General features: G+C 36.5%; 2 protein-coding genes across 4 annotated transcripts in view; both read left to right on the top strand.

Annotated features, from left to right (window-relative positions):
- LOC109360473 lies at positions 2,181-11,969 on the top strand. 3 transcript variants are annotated; one of them, XM_019605400.1, is made up of 10 exons: positions 2,181-3,174; positions 3,661-3,849; positions 5,153-5,245; positions 5,355-5,537; positions 5,616-5,718; positions 5,819-6,004; positions 6,714-8,146; positions 9,064-10,074; positions 10,394-10,980; positions 11,381-11,969. In XM_019605400.1, exons 1-10 carry the CDS (start codon positions 2,941-2,943, stop codon positions 11,388-11,390), a joined length of 4,029 nt encoding a protein of 1,342 aa, XP_019460945.1. In that variant the 5' UTR covers positions 2,181-2,940; the 3' UTR covers positions 11,391-11,969. The 3 variants fall into 3 exon arrangements, with proteins under 3 accessions (XP_019460945.1, XP_019460944.1, XP_019460947.1); XM_019605399.1 differs by having other exon boundaries at positions 10,391-10,980; XM_019605402.1 differs by lacking the exon at positions 11,381-11,969 and having other exon boundaries at positions 6,714-8,067; positions 8,955-10,074; positions 10,391-10,984.
- LOC109359670 overlaps positions 14,256-15,990 on the top strand; it is a 2,272-nt gene continuing 537 nt past the window's right edge. Inside the window, exon 1 of the mRNA XM_019604367.1 lies at positions 14,256-15,833. Within this exon, the coding sequence (XP_019459912.1) occupies positions 14,256-15,833 (1,578 nt within the window). The remainder of the gene's footprint in view (positions 15,834-15,990) is intronic.

Raw genomic sequence — 15,990 nt, 5'->3', positions numbered from 1 at the left:
GTTTGCATTGTTCTCTAGTTCTAGAATTTTAGAATCTTTCGTATGCTTAGAGCAATTTATGGAATATGGATGTCACATAAAATGTGAGACATCAAGTTTGTTATTTGAAAAAAATCATATCCAAAATTCTAAAGGAAATAAATAAAAAGAAAAGTAATAATATATTGTCATATAAAATCCACCTACAAATTATCCTAAACACATATAATATTGGCATGTGTCACTTACAAGTCAATCATTAATAAGCAAATTACAACTTTATTCATTTTTATATACATCAAAATTGTTAATATTATATTTTATCCTTATTTAAACTTCATCCATGAATAAGTGGTTCGTTTTTTTGGATTAAAAACTAATATTTTATTCCATGACAACAATGGTGATGAAAGACTTTATGAAAAGGAGTATTCTTGTCATTACAATATGCCTCCTCTCATTTGAAGGATGTACTTTATGAAGATGTTAAAGAGTTCAAACTTCAAAAAATATGCCTTGAAAATGCAATATTTGGATTTTCCAAGTCTTAAATGTACCATTTAGAATACATATCTTCTACTTTAAATTTTCTGACATGGACTTTTATAACACTTTTTAACCCCTCTATATTTCATGTCAGGTGGCTTAAAATAGATTATGAGTTTAAAATATGTACTGAGGGTTAAAATAAATTTTTACACTGTCAGCACATCATCCACCATTGATTTGTATTACTTTTGTTTGAGAATTAATAGTAATTAATAAATCAATGGTGAATAATTTACTGACAGTGTAAAAAACAATTACACTGTCAATATATACATATTAAATCCATAGATTATTACTTAATGAGAGCATGATCACTATAACATATATATTATTTCTCCATCCAATACATTTTCTTTTTCTTGCCTACAAATTTTGCTGATGAAGGCTTGTGTTTCTTGGACAAAGAGGGATAGCAATATAACATTTTAGTCTCTTTTTGCTTTAGGTTTTGCCTTCAACTACTGATCTGGAATTTAGATTGATTTTTCTTGTTAATGTTTATGAAATTTGAACTTGAATTTCTTAGATCTTTTAATGAAACATGTGAATATCATACAACTCCAATCAATTTAATGTATTTGTTTATTTGTTTTGGAATGAGTTTTCCTCCTACCTACAATCTTTCACATATTGTCTTTTTTATTGTTGTTAGAATCTTTTTTGTTATTGTTAGAATCTATCTAACATTGAAATCTGATAGCTAATGGTAAGTTAAAGATTCTTTAGGGATACATACCCGATATATTTTTCTTGTTATCGTTTTTATTTCTAAAATGTAGTAATAATTACTAAAAAATGAAATCTCTAGTCTTAATGAGTAATTATGCATAAACCTTTCCAAGTTAAAAACTTATGTTTGTCATATTCTTTATGGATATAGACAATTTCCCTAAAATTATTCTATTGAAGACATGACATAAAGTATTATATGCATCTATTAAGTTACAATTTCCTAAGTTTTACACTCTATTGTCACTGCATCTTTCACCGTTCATATTTATCGACTCTTCAAAAATAATACAAATAAATAATGAATAATGTGTTAATTGTGTATAAATCTTTACACTCTATTGTCATTGCATCTTTCACTGTTCATATTTATTGACTCTTCAAAAATAATACAAATAAATAATGAATAATGTATTAATTGTGTATAAATCTTTACATTAACAATACATAAATATTATAAACTTTTATTTTTATTTTTTGACATATATCTGTAATAATGATAAGAATGAGAGAGAAAGTAAAATGAGGGAGAAAGAGTGAAAACGTAAAATCACTCTATTCTCTTATTTTTATATACAACCAAACAATATAATACTTTACTCTATTTCTAACTTTTTTCTCTTTTTTTAATCTCTTTCTCTCATATTTCTCTCTTCTTACTTTCTTCCTTCCAACCAAATGAAGCATTAGAGTTTGTTGGAGTTTGTAGATGGAGATAACAAAAGTTTACAAGGAAGAGAAGGGGGATAATTTTAAAACAATTGTTTTTACACTACAAAATTTAGGGTGTAGATAACATGATAAACTAAACAATGAGAATCCAACATTTCAGAGGAAAGTGGGCTGGGCTTTTATAATGGGCCTTCACAATATGGGCAAAATATAAAATTTAATTAATAATTATTTCTCCTTCCCTGTTCTTTTCTGCGTGCTTCTTTCTTCAATCTTCATTGTCTTTTCAAAGAATCTATTATCACCCTCATTTTAAGCTCAAACTTTGTCAAATTTTTTCTTACATTACAAAAACAAAAACCCTTAAATGCCCATAAAATTAACGATAACAGAACTCTCTCTCTTATTAACGTTGAACCCACTTTCTCTATAGCATCCTTCTTCTCCAATCCCTAATTTCATAAATTCATCTCGTTCTGCCCCCTTTTCCATTCTGCACCAAGACCCGTTTTTGATCGCACCATAACTCCTCTTATCCCTTGGATTTTATGCTCCAGCATCTCTTCTGTGCATTTCTGCTACCTTCTTGATTCACCCTTTTCCATTAGGGTTTTAACCATCTAAGCTCATATATTCACTTTTTTTAAAATTTGATTAGGTTTTGCTCCTTTATCTGCTGAAAGATTTTCTTTTATCTGCACTTCTGGGGATTTGTTTGGTAGTTGGTGGCACTTTGAAATTGTGGGGTTTATTGTGTTTGTCATATTATTTTTCATTTTCTGCTGTTTTTATGGGATTGCTGTGGGTATAAATTCTGTATCTTACTTTGTTGTGCACTGGGGAAGATTTTCTCCTTCAGAAGTTACATAATAGCTGCTGCTACAAGCTTTCTGTATGTGTTGTTTTTGTTTGTTTCAATATTTGTTGTGGGGTTATCTAGAAGAATCTGTGGTGGTTTTGTGTTCTGGCTTGGGTTGGTAGGGTTTACTCGGGAAACTTCATAGGGCTTCCATGGGCGAAAATGAGGGGTGGGCACAGCCACCAAGTGGGCTATTGCCTAATGGCTTGTTGCCCAATGAATCCGCCTCAGTGATAAAGGTGGTCAATTCGGAGCGGTGGATGAAGGCTGAAGAAAGGACTGCAGAGCTTATTGCCTGCATTCAGCCTAGTCCACCATCCGTAGAGCGCCGAAATGCAGTTGCAGACTATGTCCAGCGTCTGATCATGAAGTGCTTTCCTTGCCAGGTGGGTCATATCTCCAGAAACATACATGTTCGATATTTGTTCTTAGGTTGTTGGTTATACTTTGCTTAGGAACTTAGGATGAGTAAGACGTGCATTATTTTAGCTGGAATTATGCTGTGATATTTTGATTAATGACCCTTATTAGGACGCATCACAATATCATTATTGAAGAGTGTTAGCACATTTTATTTGTTTGTCTATTATTCTGATAACAAGTTTTTAATGGAATGATGCTACGTCAGAAATGCTAATCTGTGGTTGAAAGGTGCATATACAGTGTGTTTTTGTGGGGAATATTAAATTGTAGTTTTGATCATGAAATTATGTTCTCCCAAGTTGTGAATAATATTAGCCTTATGATACAGAGGTTAATAGGTGTCATGGGACTTTGTTTTGTTCATCTTGAAAGAGCATTTACAAGATTCATGATCATAACTTGAAATTGTACTGCCATGTTTTTGTGTAAATGATCGTCTATGATTACAGGTGTTCACCTTTGGGTCGGTTCCCCTCAAAACATATTTGCCTGATGGAGATATTGACTTGACAGCATTTAGTAAAAATCAAAATGTGAAGGATAATTGGGCACATCAAGTTCGAGACATGCTAGACAGTGAGGAGAAGAATGGGAATGCAGAGTTTCATGTCAAAGAAGTTCAGTACATCCAGGCTGAAGTAGGTTCTCTAAGAACTTAACATGTTTCAAAATGTTGAACTATATGCTCAGAGTTTTGATTAGTCATCTAATTTGTTAATATTATTTGCTTTCTCATTTTGGTTACGATCTTAGTTGCATAATTAAGTTTTGGATATCCGCATGTTTATTCTCAAGTCTTGTACTGATCTGCTTTGGCACGTTCAATGTCGATAAACCTTAGAATGTGTGAGCATTCTACATTTAAGGAAATAAACTTGGTGGGTAGATCTCTGGCTTAAAAGTCACAGGGAATGCATGATGAGTTCTTATTTTGCATCCTGAGTTCTTTCACTCTTTGTGTTGGTTTCTGCATTTCTGTGTATGTTCTTCTTTGTTCTATTGATCTGCTTGGTTCATATATTAATGTGATGGTCACTCTATGAGGAAACTACCTTAACGTAAACTTAAACTACCAGGAGGAATAATTTTGTAGTGGTCAATATAGAGTAAGAGTTATGTCAAATATTAATGGTGCATCATTCATTGTTCATTATCTGAGACTAAAAAGGTGAATTAAAGCACATGATACCATCTTGTAATTCTTCCTCTGCTTGCTTTCTGATCATGATTTGGCATTGTGACAGGTTGATATCACTAATGTTGTTGTGGATTATATTCAACTTTTATTCCGTAATAGCGCACACATGCATTTACCATATGCTCTAAAAATACCCACATATCACATTCATGATTCATAGCACCAGAGTATCAGTTCATTGTTAGGGAACTTTTCACACTTACATAAGCTTAAGGTTATAGGACATTAGGGTCTGATAATGTATAGACTATGGGCATTGTGTGCCTAAAGTTGTGGAATTATACTATGATAAACCATTAATTCAAATTTGGGAAATCACTGCTTTATTATGAGCGCGAGGAGAGTGGATATTAACCATTACCAATTCATATTACTTCTTTTAAGTGGTTACACAAGAATGTTGCAGAAGATTCAGGTCATAGACTCATAGGACATTAGGCCTGATTATGCATATGAAAGTGATAGTGTGATACATTGATTACCACGAAACATAACTTTAAGGGTCTATTGTTATGTTGGAAGAACAAAGCTAGGTTAGCAATTGCTCACTTGTGAAACACATTATGTGCAACTATTCGCGGAGTTGGTATTTTCTACATCAAAGTTGTTGATCAAAGTATGGTTGTCTTAATACTTAAAAGTGGAAATGTTGATGCACAATATATTTGTTTCTACAATTATAATTCTTGTTTATTGTCTGGCTTAATTATTGTAGATTTATATCATTTTTTTCCTATATGCAGGTGAAGATTATAAAGTGTCTTGTTGATAATATTGTAGTGGACATTTCATTTAACCAGCTTGGAGGATTGTGTACTCTTTGTTTTCTTGAGGAGGTAATTTTGTTACATCTCAACTCGGAGTATCACTGTATTGTTCTCTTTGAAATTGTGACCTTGATACTATTTTTGTTGGACGTACATGAATATGAATTTGCTGTAACAGGTTGATAATCTGATTAACCAAGATCATTTATTCAAGCGTAGCATTATACTAATAAAGGCTTGGTGTTACTATGAGAGCCGTTTACTCGGTGCCCACCATGGACTCATCTCAACTTATGCCTTAGAAACCTTGGTTCTTTACATATTTCATGTTTTCAACAATTCCTTTGCTGGGCCACTTGAGGTAACAGAAATTATGCCTTCCTTTTCTTTTAGTAGTTTTGGTAATTGGTTTGACTTACTGTTCTCTTTGCCTATGTAGGTTTTGTATCGATTTCTGGAGTTTTTTAGTAAGTTTGACTGGGATAATTTCTGTGTAAGCCTATGGGGCCCGGTTCCCATTAGTTCACTCCCAGATGTGACAGGTAACTACGTTCTAATTGAAGATTCCTATGACAATATTAATTCATCTCCATCCTGCTCATTGATCGTTTTCCTCCTTCCCTTCTTTAACATTTTCCACAGCTGAACCTCCACGAAAAGATGGTGGAGATTTACTGCTCAGCAAGTTATTTCTTGAAGCATGTGGTTCAGTTTATGCTGTTTTCCCTGGTGGTCAAGAAAATCAAGGATATCCCTTTGTTTCCAAGCATTTCAATGTTATCGATCCTTTGCGTGTGAACAATAACCTTGGCCGTAGTGTCAGCAAAGGTGTGTTGAGCACTAAATTTGGATTTGGTTCAGTTTATGCATTCATATTACTATCTTTGTTCATTTCATACATTTATGTTACTACCTTTGCCGTGTGAATAATGTTATTTTGTAAGGTAGGGAATTTTTTTTTTTGTGAAGTAGGAACATTTAAGAAGAGATAAATGGGAGCTATGTTTACCATCTTTGTATAAGCATGCATGTATTTTTCTACTGTAGTGTAGTCTCTCTCTTTATTTTCCTGCCATACAGGAATTTATTCTCTACCTCTTCATTTTCCTGTCATTCAGGAATTTATTCAATAGGTATATAACCAAGAATGAGTAGAACTCATTAGCGGATTTTCATGCATGTTTCATCGTTTTCTTGATGACGAAGCAATGTATCCTCACATGACTTATGTTTTGGACATTTTCATGGCTTTTTATTTTCTTACGTGGTAATATGAAAATCTGGACACATTATAAAAGGATATGTTGGTTGTTTCCTTTTGGTATCCATTGGGGTTTTGATTGAACTAATGAAGCTTCTCCATGTTTATTTAATCTGTTCAAATGATGAAAATACAAACGGTAAATTTTATGCTTGCTGCTGTTGTTAAACTAATATTATTTATATTAATAGGCTATTAGTTTTCTGGAATTAAAGTTAATCTATCTGGCAACTTTGGATTTGGCTGATATTTGTGTATCTTGTACTTGTTAACCAGGTAATTTCTATAGGATACGCAGTGCCTTTGCTTTGGGGGCTAAAAGGCTGGCTAGATTACTTGATTGTCCTGAAGAGGAATCGGTTTTTGAAGTGAACCAGTTCTTTACGAACACATGGAAGAGACATGTAATCGGGCAACAGCCTGATGCTCCAAGCAATGATTTATCACTATTGAGGCTATCAAGTCATGATGAAATACAAATGTCTCAGAATCTCCGGAACAATAAGCACAAAATTGACAGGGCTTCAAATCAAGAATTTCATGCTGAAGGGGAACATGTTTCACGAAGAAGTATATCTCAGCATAGCAATTTATCATCTGAAAACTCATTTAAAAGCAGCGATGTTTCTACAGTAATACATACACAGAATCAAAAAAGTCATGGAAACCAACATAATTCAAGGGCCTTTGATCGAGTCAGAAGGGAAACTAATTCTAATCATGGTGCTCATGTTGATAAAGGTCAGAGAAATGTTAAAGCTGATAACTCAGTAAGTGATGTTCACGGAAGGTTTCTATTTGCCAGAACACGTTCTAGCCCTGACCTGACTGACTCATATACTGAAGTTTCTTCCCAAGGAAGGCGTACAAGAGCACCTGAAAGTATTAAAGGACAGAATTCTTTTGCAAAGTCGGAGATTAGTCGTAGGAATAATCTTGAACCTGGCAAGGCTACGAATTATAGTGTTAGAATTGATGATTCATCTTCTAGGCACAACTCGTCTCATCAAGTTCTTGATAGTACCAGCGAATCGAACAGTGTTTCATATAGCTATCATGACGAATCAGGCATCGGTGCCGTGGGTGAAGAGTTTGCATCTGTTACTAGCACAGTTGAAATGCAGATGATGCATCAGGAGGAGCAAGACCTTTTGAATATGATGGCATCTCCCACAGCTCAAGGTTTCAGTGGTCATGCTCATATCCCGATAAATTATGCTGCAGGTCACCTACCATTTCCACCGTCTATGCTTGCATCAATGGGGTATGCTCATAGAAATATGGGTAACATTCCCTTCATTGAAGCACCTTGGGGTGCAAATATGCAATTTCCTCCAGGTTTAGTCCCTTCACATTTTACTCCATATTTCCCTGGCATGGGATTGACCTCTAATCCTCAAGATATAATTGAAACTGGCAATGTGAATTTTAGTCCTGTGGAAATGAACTCGGAAGTTGATAATGATGTCTGGCATGAGCAGGAAAGGAGTTCTGCTAGTGGGGTTGAAGTTGATAATGGAGATTTTGAAATGCTTGCAGATGATAAACAGCAGTCAACTTCAAATAGTTATAACTTTGCCCCACCATCTCGTGTGGGAAGCTCTACTAGTTCTGCCAGAATTCAGCAGAAGTTTAGGAAAGAAAACCAAGGATTATCAAGGGAAGAGCATATTGGTAATTTTCATTATCAAGATGGTCGAAGAAATGAGGTTTATTTGCCAGAACACGTTCTAGCCCTGACCTGACTGACTCATATACTGAAGTTTCTTCCCAAGGAAGGCGTACAAGAGCACCTGAAAGTATTAAAGGACAGAATTCTTTTGCAAAGTCGGAGATTAGTCGTAGGAATAATCTTGAACCTGGCAAGGCTACGAATTATAGTGTTAGAATTGATGATTCATCTTCTAGGCACAACTCGTCTCATCAAGTTCTTGATAGTACCAGCGAATCGAACAGTGTTTCATATAGCTATCATGACGAATCAGGCATCGGTGCCGTGGGTGAAGAGTTTGCATCTGTTACTAGCACAGTTGAAATGCAGATGATGCATCAGGAGGAGCAAGACCTTTTGAATATGATGGCATCTCCCACAGCTCAAGGTTTCAGTGGTCATGCTCATATCCCGATAAATTATGCTGCAGGTCACCTACCATTTCCACCGTCTATGCTTGCATCAATGGGGTATGCTCATAGAAATATGGGTAACATTCCCTTCATTGAAGCACCTTGGGGTGCAAATATGCAATTTCCTCCAGGTTTAGTCCCTTCACATTTTACTCCATATTTCCCTGGCATGGGATTGACCTCTAATCCTCAAGATATAATTGAAACTGGCAATGTGAATTTTAGTCCTGTGGAAATGAACTCGGAAGTTGATAATGATGTCTGGCATGAGCAGGAAAGGAGTTCTGCTAGTGGGGTTGAAGTTGATAATGGAGATTTTGAAATGCTTGCAGATGATAAACAGCAGTCAACTTCAAATAGTTATAACTTTGCCCCACCATCTCGTGTGGGAAGCTCTACTAGTTCTGCCAGAATTCAGCAGAAGTTTAGGAAAGAAAACCAAGGATTATCAAGGGAAGAGCATATTGGTAATTTTCATTATCAAGATGGTCGAAGAAATGAGGTTTATTTTGATGATAGGATAGCAAATTCTCAGTTGCCCAGTCCATCACCTTCAAGCTCCCTCAGGAGTAAGACCTCTTCTGAAAGCTCTTGGGATGGATCATCAGCCAAATCCTCAAAATCAACAAGGGAAAAAAGAGGGAAGAAAAATGCTCCCTCAGCGCCATCTGCCCTTCACGGGAAGGGGAAGAATGTCTCAGAGATTTCATCTAAGCGAGTAGATGATGAAAACAGAGAGCTGACTCCTGCGTCGGCTGTGGAATCTGATATTTCAGAAAGAAGCACTAGGGCCCCAACTGTTAGTTCAGTGCTTGCTCCAAGGCATCAAATACCAGTTTATGAAGTTGCTCAGACAAGCGGAACAGATTCCCCGCTCCCTGTAGCTCCAATGATTTTAGGTCCTGGTTCTCGCCAAAGAGTGGTTGATAACTCTGGGGTTGCTCCATTTACATTCTATCCTACAGGGCCACCGGTACCATTTGTTACAATGCTTCCTTTATATAATTTTCCTTCCGAGTCTTCTGACACATCAACAAGCAATTTCAGTTTGGAAGGAGGAGATAACAATGATTTTGGTCATAATGTTGATTCGTACGAGGGATCTGTCCAGACCGAGGTGTCAAGCCTGTCCAATTCTATGCCAAGGACCACTGTTGAGTTATCAGAGCACAAGTCTGACATCCTTAATAGTGACTTCGTTAGCCACTGGCATAATTTGCAATATGGGCGATTTTGTCAAAACACCCGTCATCCTCCTTCAATGGTCTATCCTTCACCTGTCATGGTGCCTCCTATTTACTTGCAGAGTCATAATCCTTGGGATGGTCCTGGAAGACCTGTTTCAGCTAATATGAACATTTTCAGTCAGCTTATGAGCTATGGGCCACGTCTACTTCCTGTTGCTGCACCTGTCCAGTCGGTTTCTGGTAGACCAGCCACCAATATTTACCAGCGTTTTGCAGATGATATGCCTCGGTATCGAAGTGGGACCGGAACCTACCTGCCAAATCCTGTATGATATTTTTCCAAGTAACTGAGAATTTTTTTTCTGTATTGTTTTTTCTTCCAAGGGTGAGTTTGACACAACGGTAAGGTTGTTACTTGGTGGCCATGAGGTCACAGGTTCAAATAATGGAAACAGCCTCTCCGCTTGCGGGGATAAGGCTGCATATATCAACCCTTCCAGACCCCACTGAGTGGAAGCCTCATGCACTGGGACACCATTTTTTCTTCCGACAACATGTGTTTCATAGTAATGTAGTTCTTTTTCAAAATATATGGTTTTGCTGTTTTCTTCATAGTATTTTACCACTTTTTATTTATTACAGAAGGTTTCTGTTCGAGATCGACATTCCACAAATACAAGAAGGGGAAATTACAACTATGATAGAAGTGACCACCATGGTGATAGAGAAGGGAATTGGAATATGAACTCAAAGTTTCGAGCAACGGGACGTGGCCATAATCGCAACCATACTGAGAAGCCCAGCTCAAAGCCAGAGCGGTTGGAAACCGGTGAAAACCGTGTTGAGAGACAATGGGGTTCACATAGACATGACTCGGCTTCTTCTCACCAAAATGGCCCAGACCGCTCAAATACTTCACAGAACAATCCGGCCAATGTAGCTTATGGAATGTACCCTATACCAGGCATGAACCCTAGTGGAGTCTCATCAAATGGACCAACAATGCCATCTGTTGTAATGTTTTATCCTTATGATCATAATGTGGGATACAGTACCCCAGCAGAACAGCTGGAGTTTGGGTCTTTAGGAGCCATGGGTTTCTCAGGTGTCAATGAACTATCACAACCGCATGAGGGAAGTCGATCTGGTGGAGTATTTGAAGAGCAAAGGTTTCAGGGTGGCTCTGCTCATCTATCCTCACCAGATCAACCGTCTTCACCCCATGTCTCAAGGTAAACTGTTCATTTCTGTCTCTATGCTTGCAGCATGCAACATCTGGTACTGGTAGTCATTATGCTTTGGATGGTTAGTACTAAAGTATGCCTTTTTTCAAATTTTGTTGCATGTAATCCATTGATTCCCTTGATTTAAGATGTATTATACTCGAGACATTTTCACAATTTAGCTCATTCCCTGGTTGTCATGAAGCATCGTGTTTATTTTATATTGGGAATGTTAACCTGGTTAAGTAAAAAAAGTAACATGTGAAGAAGTTTTGGTCTTGGTTTTCCAATAGTAACTTATCTTTTTCTGATCCCTTAACATTGGTTAGCAAGACCCTTTTATATTTTATAACTGGTATTATTGTCCACTTGGATTGCTTATGTATTTGTCTTACATGATTTTTAACAGGGGGGCTTGATTGTTCTGCCAGATCAGTCTCCAGGAGTAATGATCAATTATTGAAGGAGGGTTTTTCTCCTTTTTCCATTCAGGACCAAGCAGAGCATGTAACTTGGGGGGAAAGCAATAGTATGAAACATGCTTATTTTAAAAGCATTGATGTTATCAACCCCCTCTTAAAAAGAAACAGTGTAGCTATCATTGATTATTGATGTGGAAGGTCCCTTGTTTGTGCCTTAGCTCTTGCATGTACACTTACACAGGTCAGTAACCAACTTGAGTTACATTTTTCCATCCAAAGACCCTTGTTGTTAAAGGATGAGGACAGTGATGACAAAGCAGATGCTGAGAGGATGGAAGACTCACTGGCTAGACTTTTGTTGAAGGTTTATATACAGTTGTAATTGTAACAATATCAATGTAGAAAACTGGCTTAGGTTCAGAGATTAGAAATTTTACCATTTTACGGATTTGTCAACTTCTCTTTTTATATAATGTAGTAAGGGTACTGGTTTTATAGCATGCAGAAGATACGCAGTTGGATTTTAAAACAATGTTATAGTTTACCAATAAAATTTTCAGAAAACAGTTTTGATGTAGATCTTCCTCTATAATCTGGACCCTTTATACAAAATGATATAACTGGTTTTGCAAAAAGCAAGAACAATTTGAAAAGAGTGGGAGTTGAGGAGGAGGTGAAATCATGTAACTATTATTAGTTATCATATATGATATTGTGACATGATCTTGTGGTCTAGAGGTAAAAGGTAAAGATTTGGATATTTGGGCAATGAAGTTGTTGATTGGTTATTGATAGGTTCAGAGTTCTTCCCTTTGATTTGTTAAGTAAAGATCGTGTTTTTTATAGGCAAATGTTAGTGTGTTATTATTTTATGATAGGTTGAAATTGAACTATCAACCTCCTTATCACTCGACTTCTTAAGCCCTCCACCTTTATTATTTGATGTTAAAATGGTAGTAGGCATGGATAAGTGAGATTCTTGATGAACAAGAAAGAATGAGAAAATGTTATTGAATTGAATTCCAAAGTTACATTGAATCATCTATATAAAGGGAAGAAAACACTAACTGTCCTAACGAAATTAACTAACCGACTAACAAAAATCTTAACTATTTTAACATTCCCCCGCAAGCTGGAATCCATCAAGCATTCCAAGCTTGAAATAATTGTGTTGAATACGATGATATACTCTAATATCTCCTTTTGCTGGTGAGCGAATCTTCGTCTCCCAGTTTTGAAATCTGAACGTGAAGCAATACTAGCGCTTAATCACCATTTGACAGAAGCAATTTCATCCGATGCTTAACCATCTATTTGACAGAAGCATACCAATCATAACGGATGAAAGAGAGAGAAAATATGGATCTTAATCTTGATCCTTATATTTTGCTTCAATGATGAAAAAATTACACATTATAATGTTGTGTGTTTAATGAGAGAGAGGGTAAAGAAACTTGAGTAATAAAGAAAAGAAATAATTGGGGGTAGTTGATGAAGAATAAGAAGAAAAAGATGTTAAGTGACCAAGAATCTCAACAACTTTGAAAGATCTCAAAAGGTGATGTTGTTGATGAACAGTAGTGGATAACTGCAAAGTACATTTTCTCAACTTGGGTTCTTTGACAAAGTGAATTCGATAAGAATGAAATACCAAACAGTGGATCTTGATACATATTTTCACATGATCAAATGAGTCACCAACTTCCATACACCATCATTTAAGTCGCCTCCATGAATATGAAACCAACCTTTTTTTTAGAGCCATGAACGAAATAATGATTCTTTGTTGAATCTTGGAATGATAGAAGTATAAGCGGAAGTCATCAAAACAATAATTATTGCTCTGATACCATGTTAAAATGGTAGTAAGCATTTTTTTTTGAACAAGAAAGAATGAGAAAATGTTATTGAATTGAATTGAATTCCAAAGTTACATTGAATCATCTATATAAAGGAGAAAAAACACTAACTGCCCTAACCAAATTAACTAACCGACTAAGTCAAAATTTGATGAGAAAACTGGGACTTCTCATGTTAATGGAGCACATGAAACTTCAAAACTTGGAGGGCTTCTTGAGAACTTCATCAAGAAACTAAGCATTGGTTGTTGTATCAAAGTCTTTGCATCTTGATGATCAATACTTAAGCTAATATTCCAATGAAATTGTGTGAGGAAATAAGAATCAACAGCCACATAAATGTACTTCTTCTTTGGCAACCCTTTCAGAACTCTTCAAGAATGATTGTCTTGGTTGATTTGATACTACCAAGACCCAAAACAAATGCACAAGATGAAAGCAAGATGGAGAAAGAAGAGGATGAAATGCATAAGTGGAAGCATATAATTATCGCTCTGATACCATGTTAAAATGTGGTAAGAGCCATGAAAAGAAAGCTTCTTGATAAATCAAGAAATGTATAAAAGAAAATTAATTATCCTAACTAAACTAATTAACCAACTAACAATTAGTTATTCTTATGCTGAGTAGATTGGCTCATTTGTCACATGCACAATAGGCTAATTTAGCACATGCCTAATTAGTTGTTAGGTTGTTATTTCAGTAACTAACTTATGTTAGTTACTGATTTCTTCTTTCTGATTTTGCTATCTCTTTATTTAAAGAGATAAGTCTTCTCTTTGTATTCATTCAAGTATGCAATAAATAAAAATCTTTAAATATATTCTTCTTTTTATCTGTTCACATGGTATCAATCGCCCTTATGGCCACTGCCACTGATCCTTCATCTCCACCACCTTCCCACTCCTCTGCTCCTCCAATTTGAGCAGATTCTCCATCTCTCTCTCTTCCTATTCCTTCTACCAAACTTAGTGAGAAAAACTATCTCACTTGGAGCCAATTCATGGTCTCTGTCCTCAAGTCAAACAGGGCCATCAGATTCATTCATCCTACTGAAATTCCATCAAAGTTCTTATCTGAATTTGACTGCAACCATCATCAAATCAATCTCTCATATCTTAGTTGGGAAGAACAAGATCAAACTGTGTTTGCTTGGATCCTCAACTCCATCTTTGACTCTCTTCACACCAGAGTTATTGGCTACACATCATCCTCTCAACTATGGGATGAACTTCACTCATTCTGCAATGCCCACACAAAGGCTAGAAGCTGGCAACTTAGGGCTCAATTACGCACCATCATTCAGGGCAACAACACTATCTCAGAATACTTCTCAAAAATTAAGTGCATCACTGACTCCCTAGCATCTATTAGAACACCTATCTCAATTGCTGAACACGTAGACTATGTTCTTGATGGATTAGGTGAGGAATTTCAAACTGTCATCACTGCTATTGAAAGCCAAATTAACCCACCTTCCATCAATGACCTTGAGCAATTTCTCTTGACCTTTGAGTCAAGACTCATCAAGAACAAGCATAAAGCAGTCTCTGATGCTCTTTCTGCCAACATTGCCATTGTCCCTCCTGCTCATCAATCCTTTGAATCTGGACCCATCCCTACACACTTCAATCCCAACTTTCCACCTACAACATCTCCTCCTAAGCACAGATTTGACTCTAACCCTAATTCTTTCACTAATGGGTCAAGAGGGGGTAGGTTTAACAGAAGAAATACAAGATTTGGTAGAGGATCAAGACCCTCAAATGGGTTTGGTAGCAGCTTCTTCTGTACACACTGTAATAGACCTGGTCATGACATAGCTTGGTGCTACTTTGCCCTATACAATATCCCCAATCCTTACCCTGCCTATCCCTATCCTTACCCTACATCTCACTACCCCAACACACAAAATCCCTTATCCAAAGGACCAAGATCTGACCACAACTCTTACAAACCTGCCACTACTTACACTGGCCAAAACTATTCTCCTAACCCTGCACCATATTACCCCTACTACCAATCACCTATGCCTAGTCCTAGACCCTCGGTGCCTCCTTATACATTCCATGGTCCTCAACATCCTCACATATCAACCTACCCACCATATGCCATGAATGTCAGCACAGGTGACCCAAACAACAAGCACTCATTATGGTTCCCAGATTCAGGTGCCACCAACCACATCACATCAGATCCTACTCTGGTTCACCAAACAACAGAACAATTTTGTCATGAACACCTCTACATGGGTAATGGCACAAAAGAACCTATTTCTTGCAGTGGCACAAGCACTTTCACCTCTCCTTTACACCCTCACTTGTCTTTATCTTTACATAATCTACTTCTTGTGCCTACTATTACCAAGAACCTAATCAGTGTTTCCCAATTTGCTAAAGATAATAACTGTTATTTTGAGTTTCATCGTAATGACTGTTTTGTCAAATCACAGGGTTCTAACACCATTCTTCTCAAAGGATCCCTTACCTCTGAGGGTCTCTATGCCTTCCAGATCCTATTTCCACAAAAGTCAGCCAACCGTGCCTCAACTCCTAATCCAACTGGACAGTTCAAGTCCCCTGTATTAGATAGTCCTACTTCTAGGCATTTTTCTACTGAATTCTTGTGGCACTGTCGTTTAGGGCATGCTCACACCTCTATTATAAACATTGTCCTCTCTACTTGTAATATTTCTCATTCAAATAAAACAATTCCTGATTTTTGCAATGCATGTTGTT

The sequence above is a fragment of the Lupinus angustifolius genome, chromosome LG11, assembly GCF_001865875.1.
Source record: "Lupinus angustifolius cultivar Tanjil chromosome LG11, LupAngTanjil_v1.0, whole genome shotgun sequence".
Lineage (NCBI taxonomy): Eukaryota > Viridiplantae > Streptophyta > Magnoliopsida > Fabales > Fabaceae > Lupinus > Lupinus angustifolius.
The sequence above is the reverse complement of the archived record's forward strand: the minus strand, read 5'-3'. Positions and strand labels throughout refer to the sequence as shown.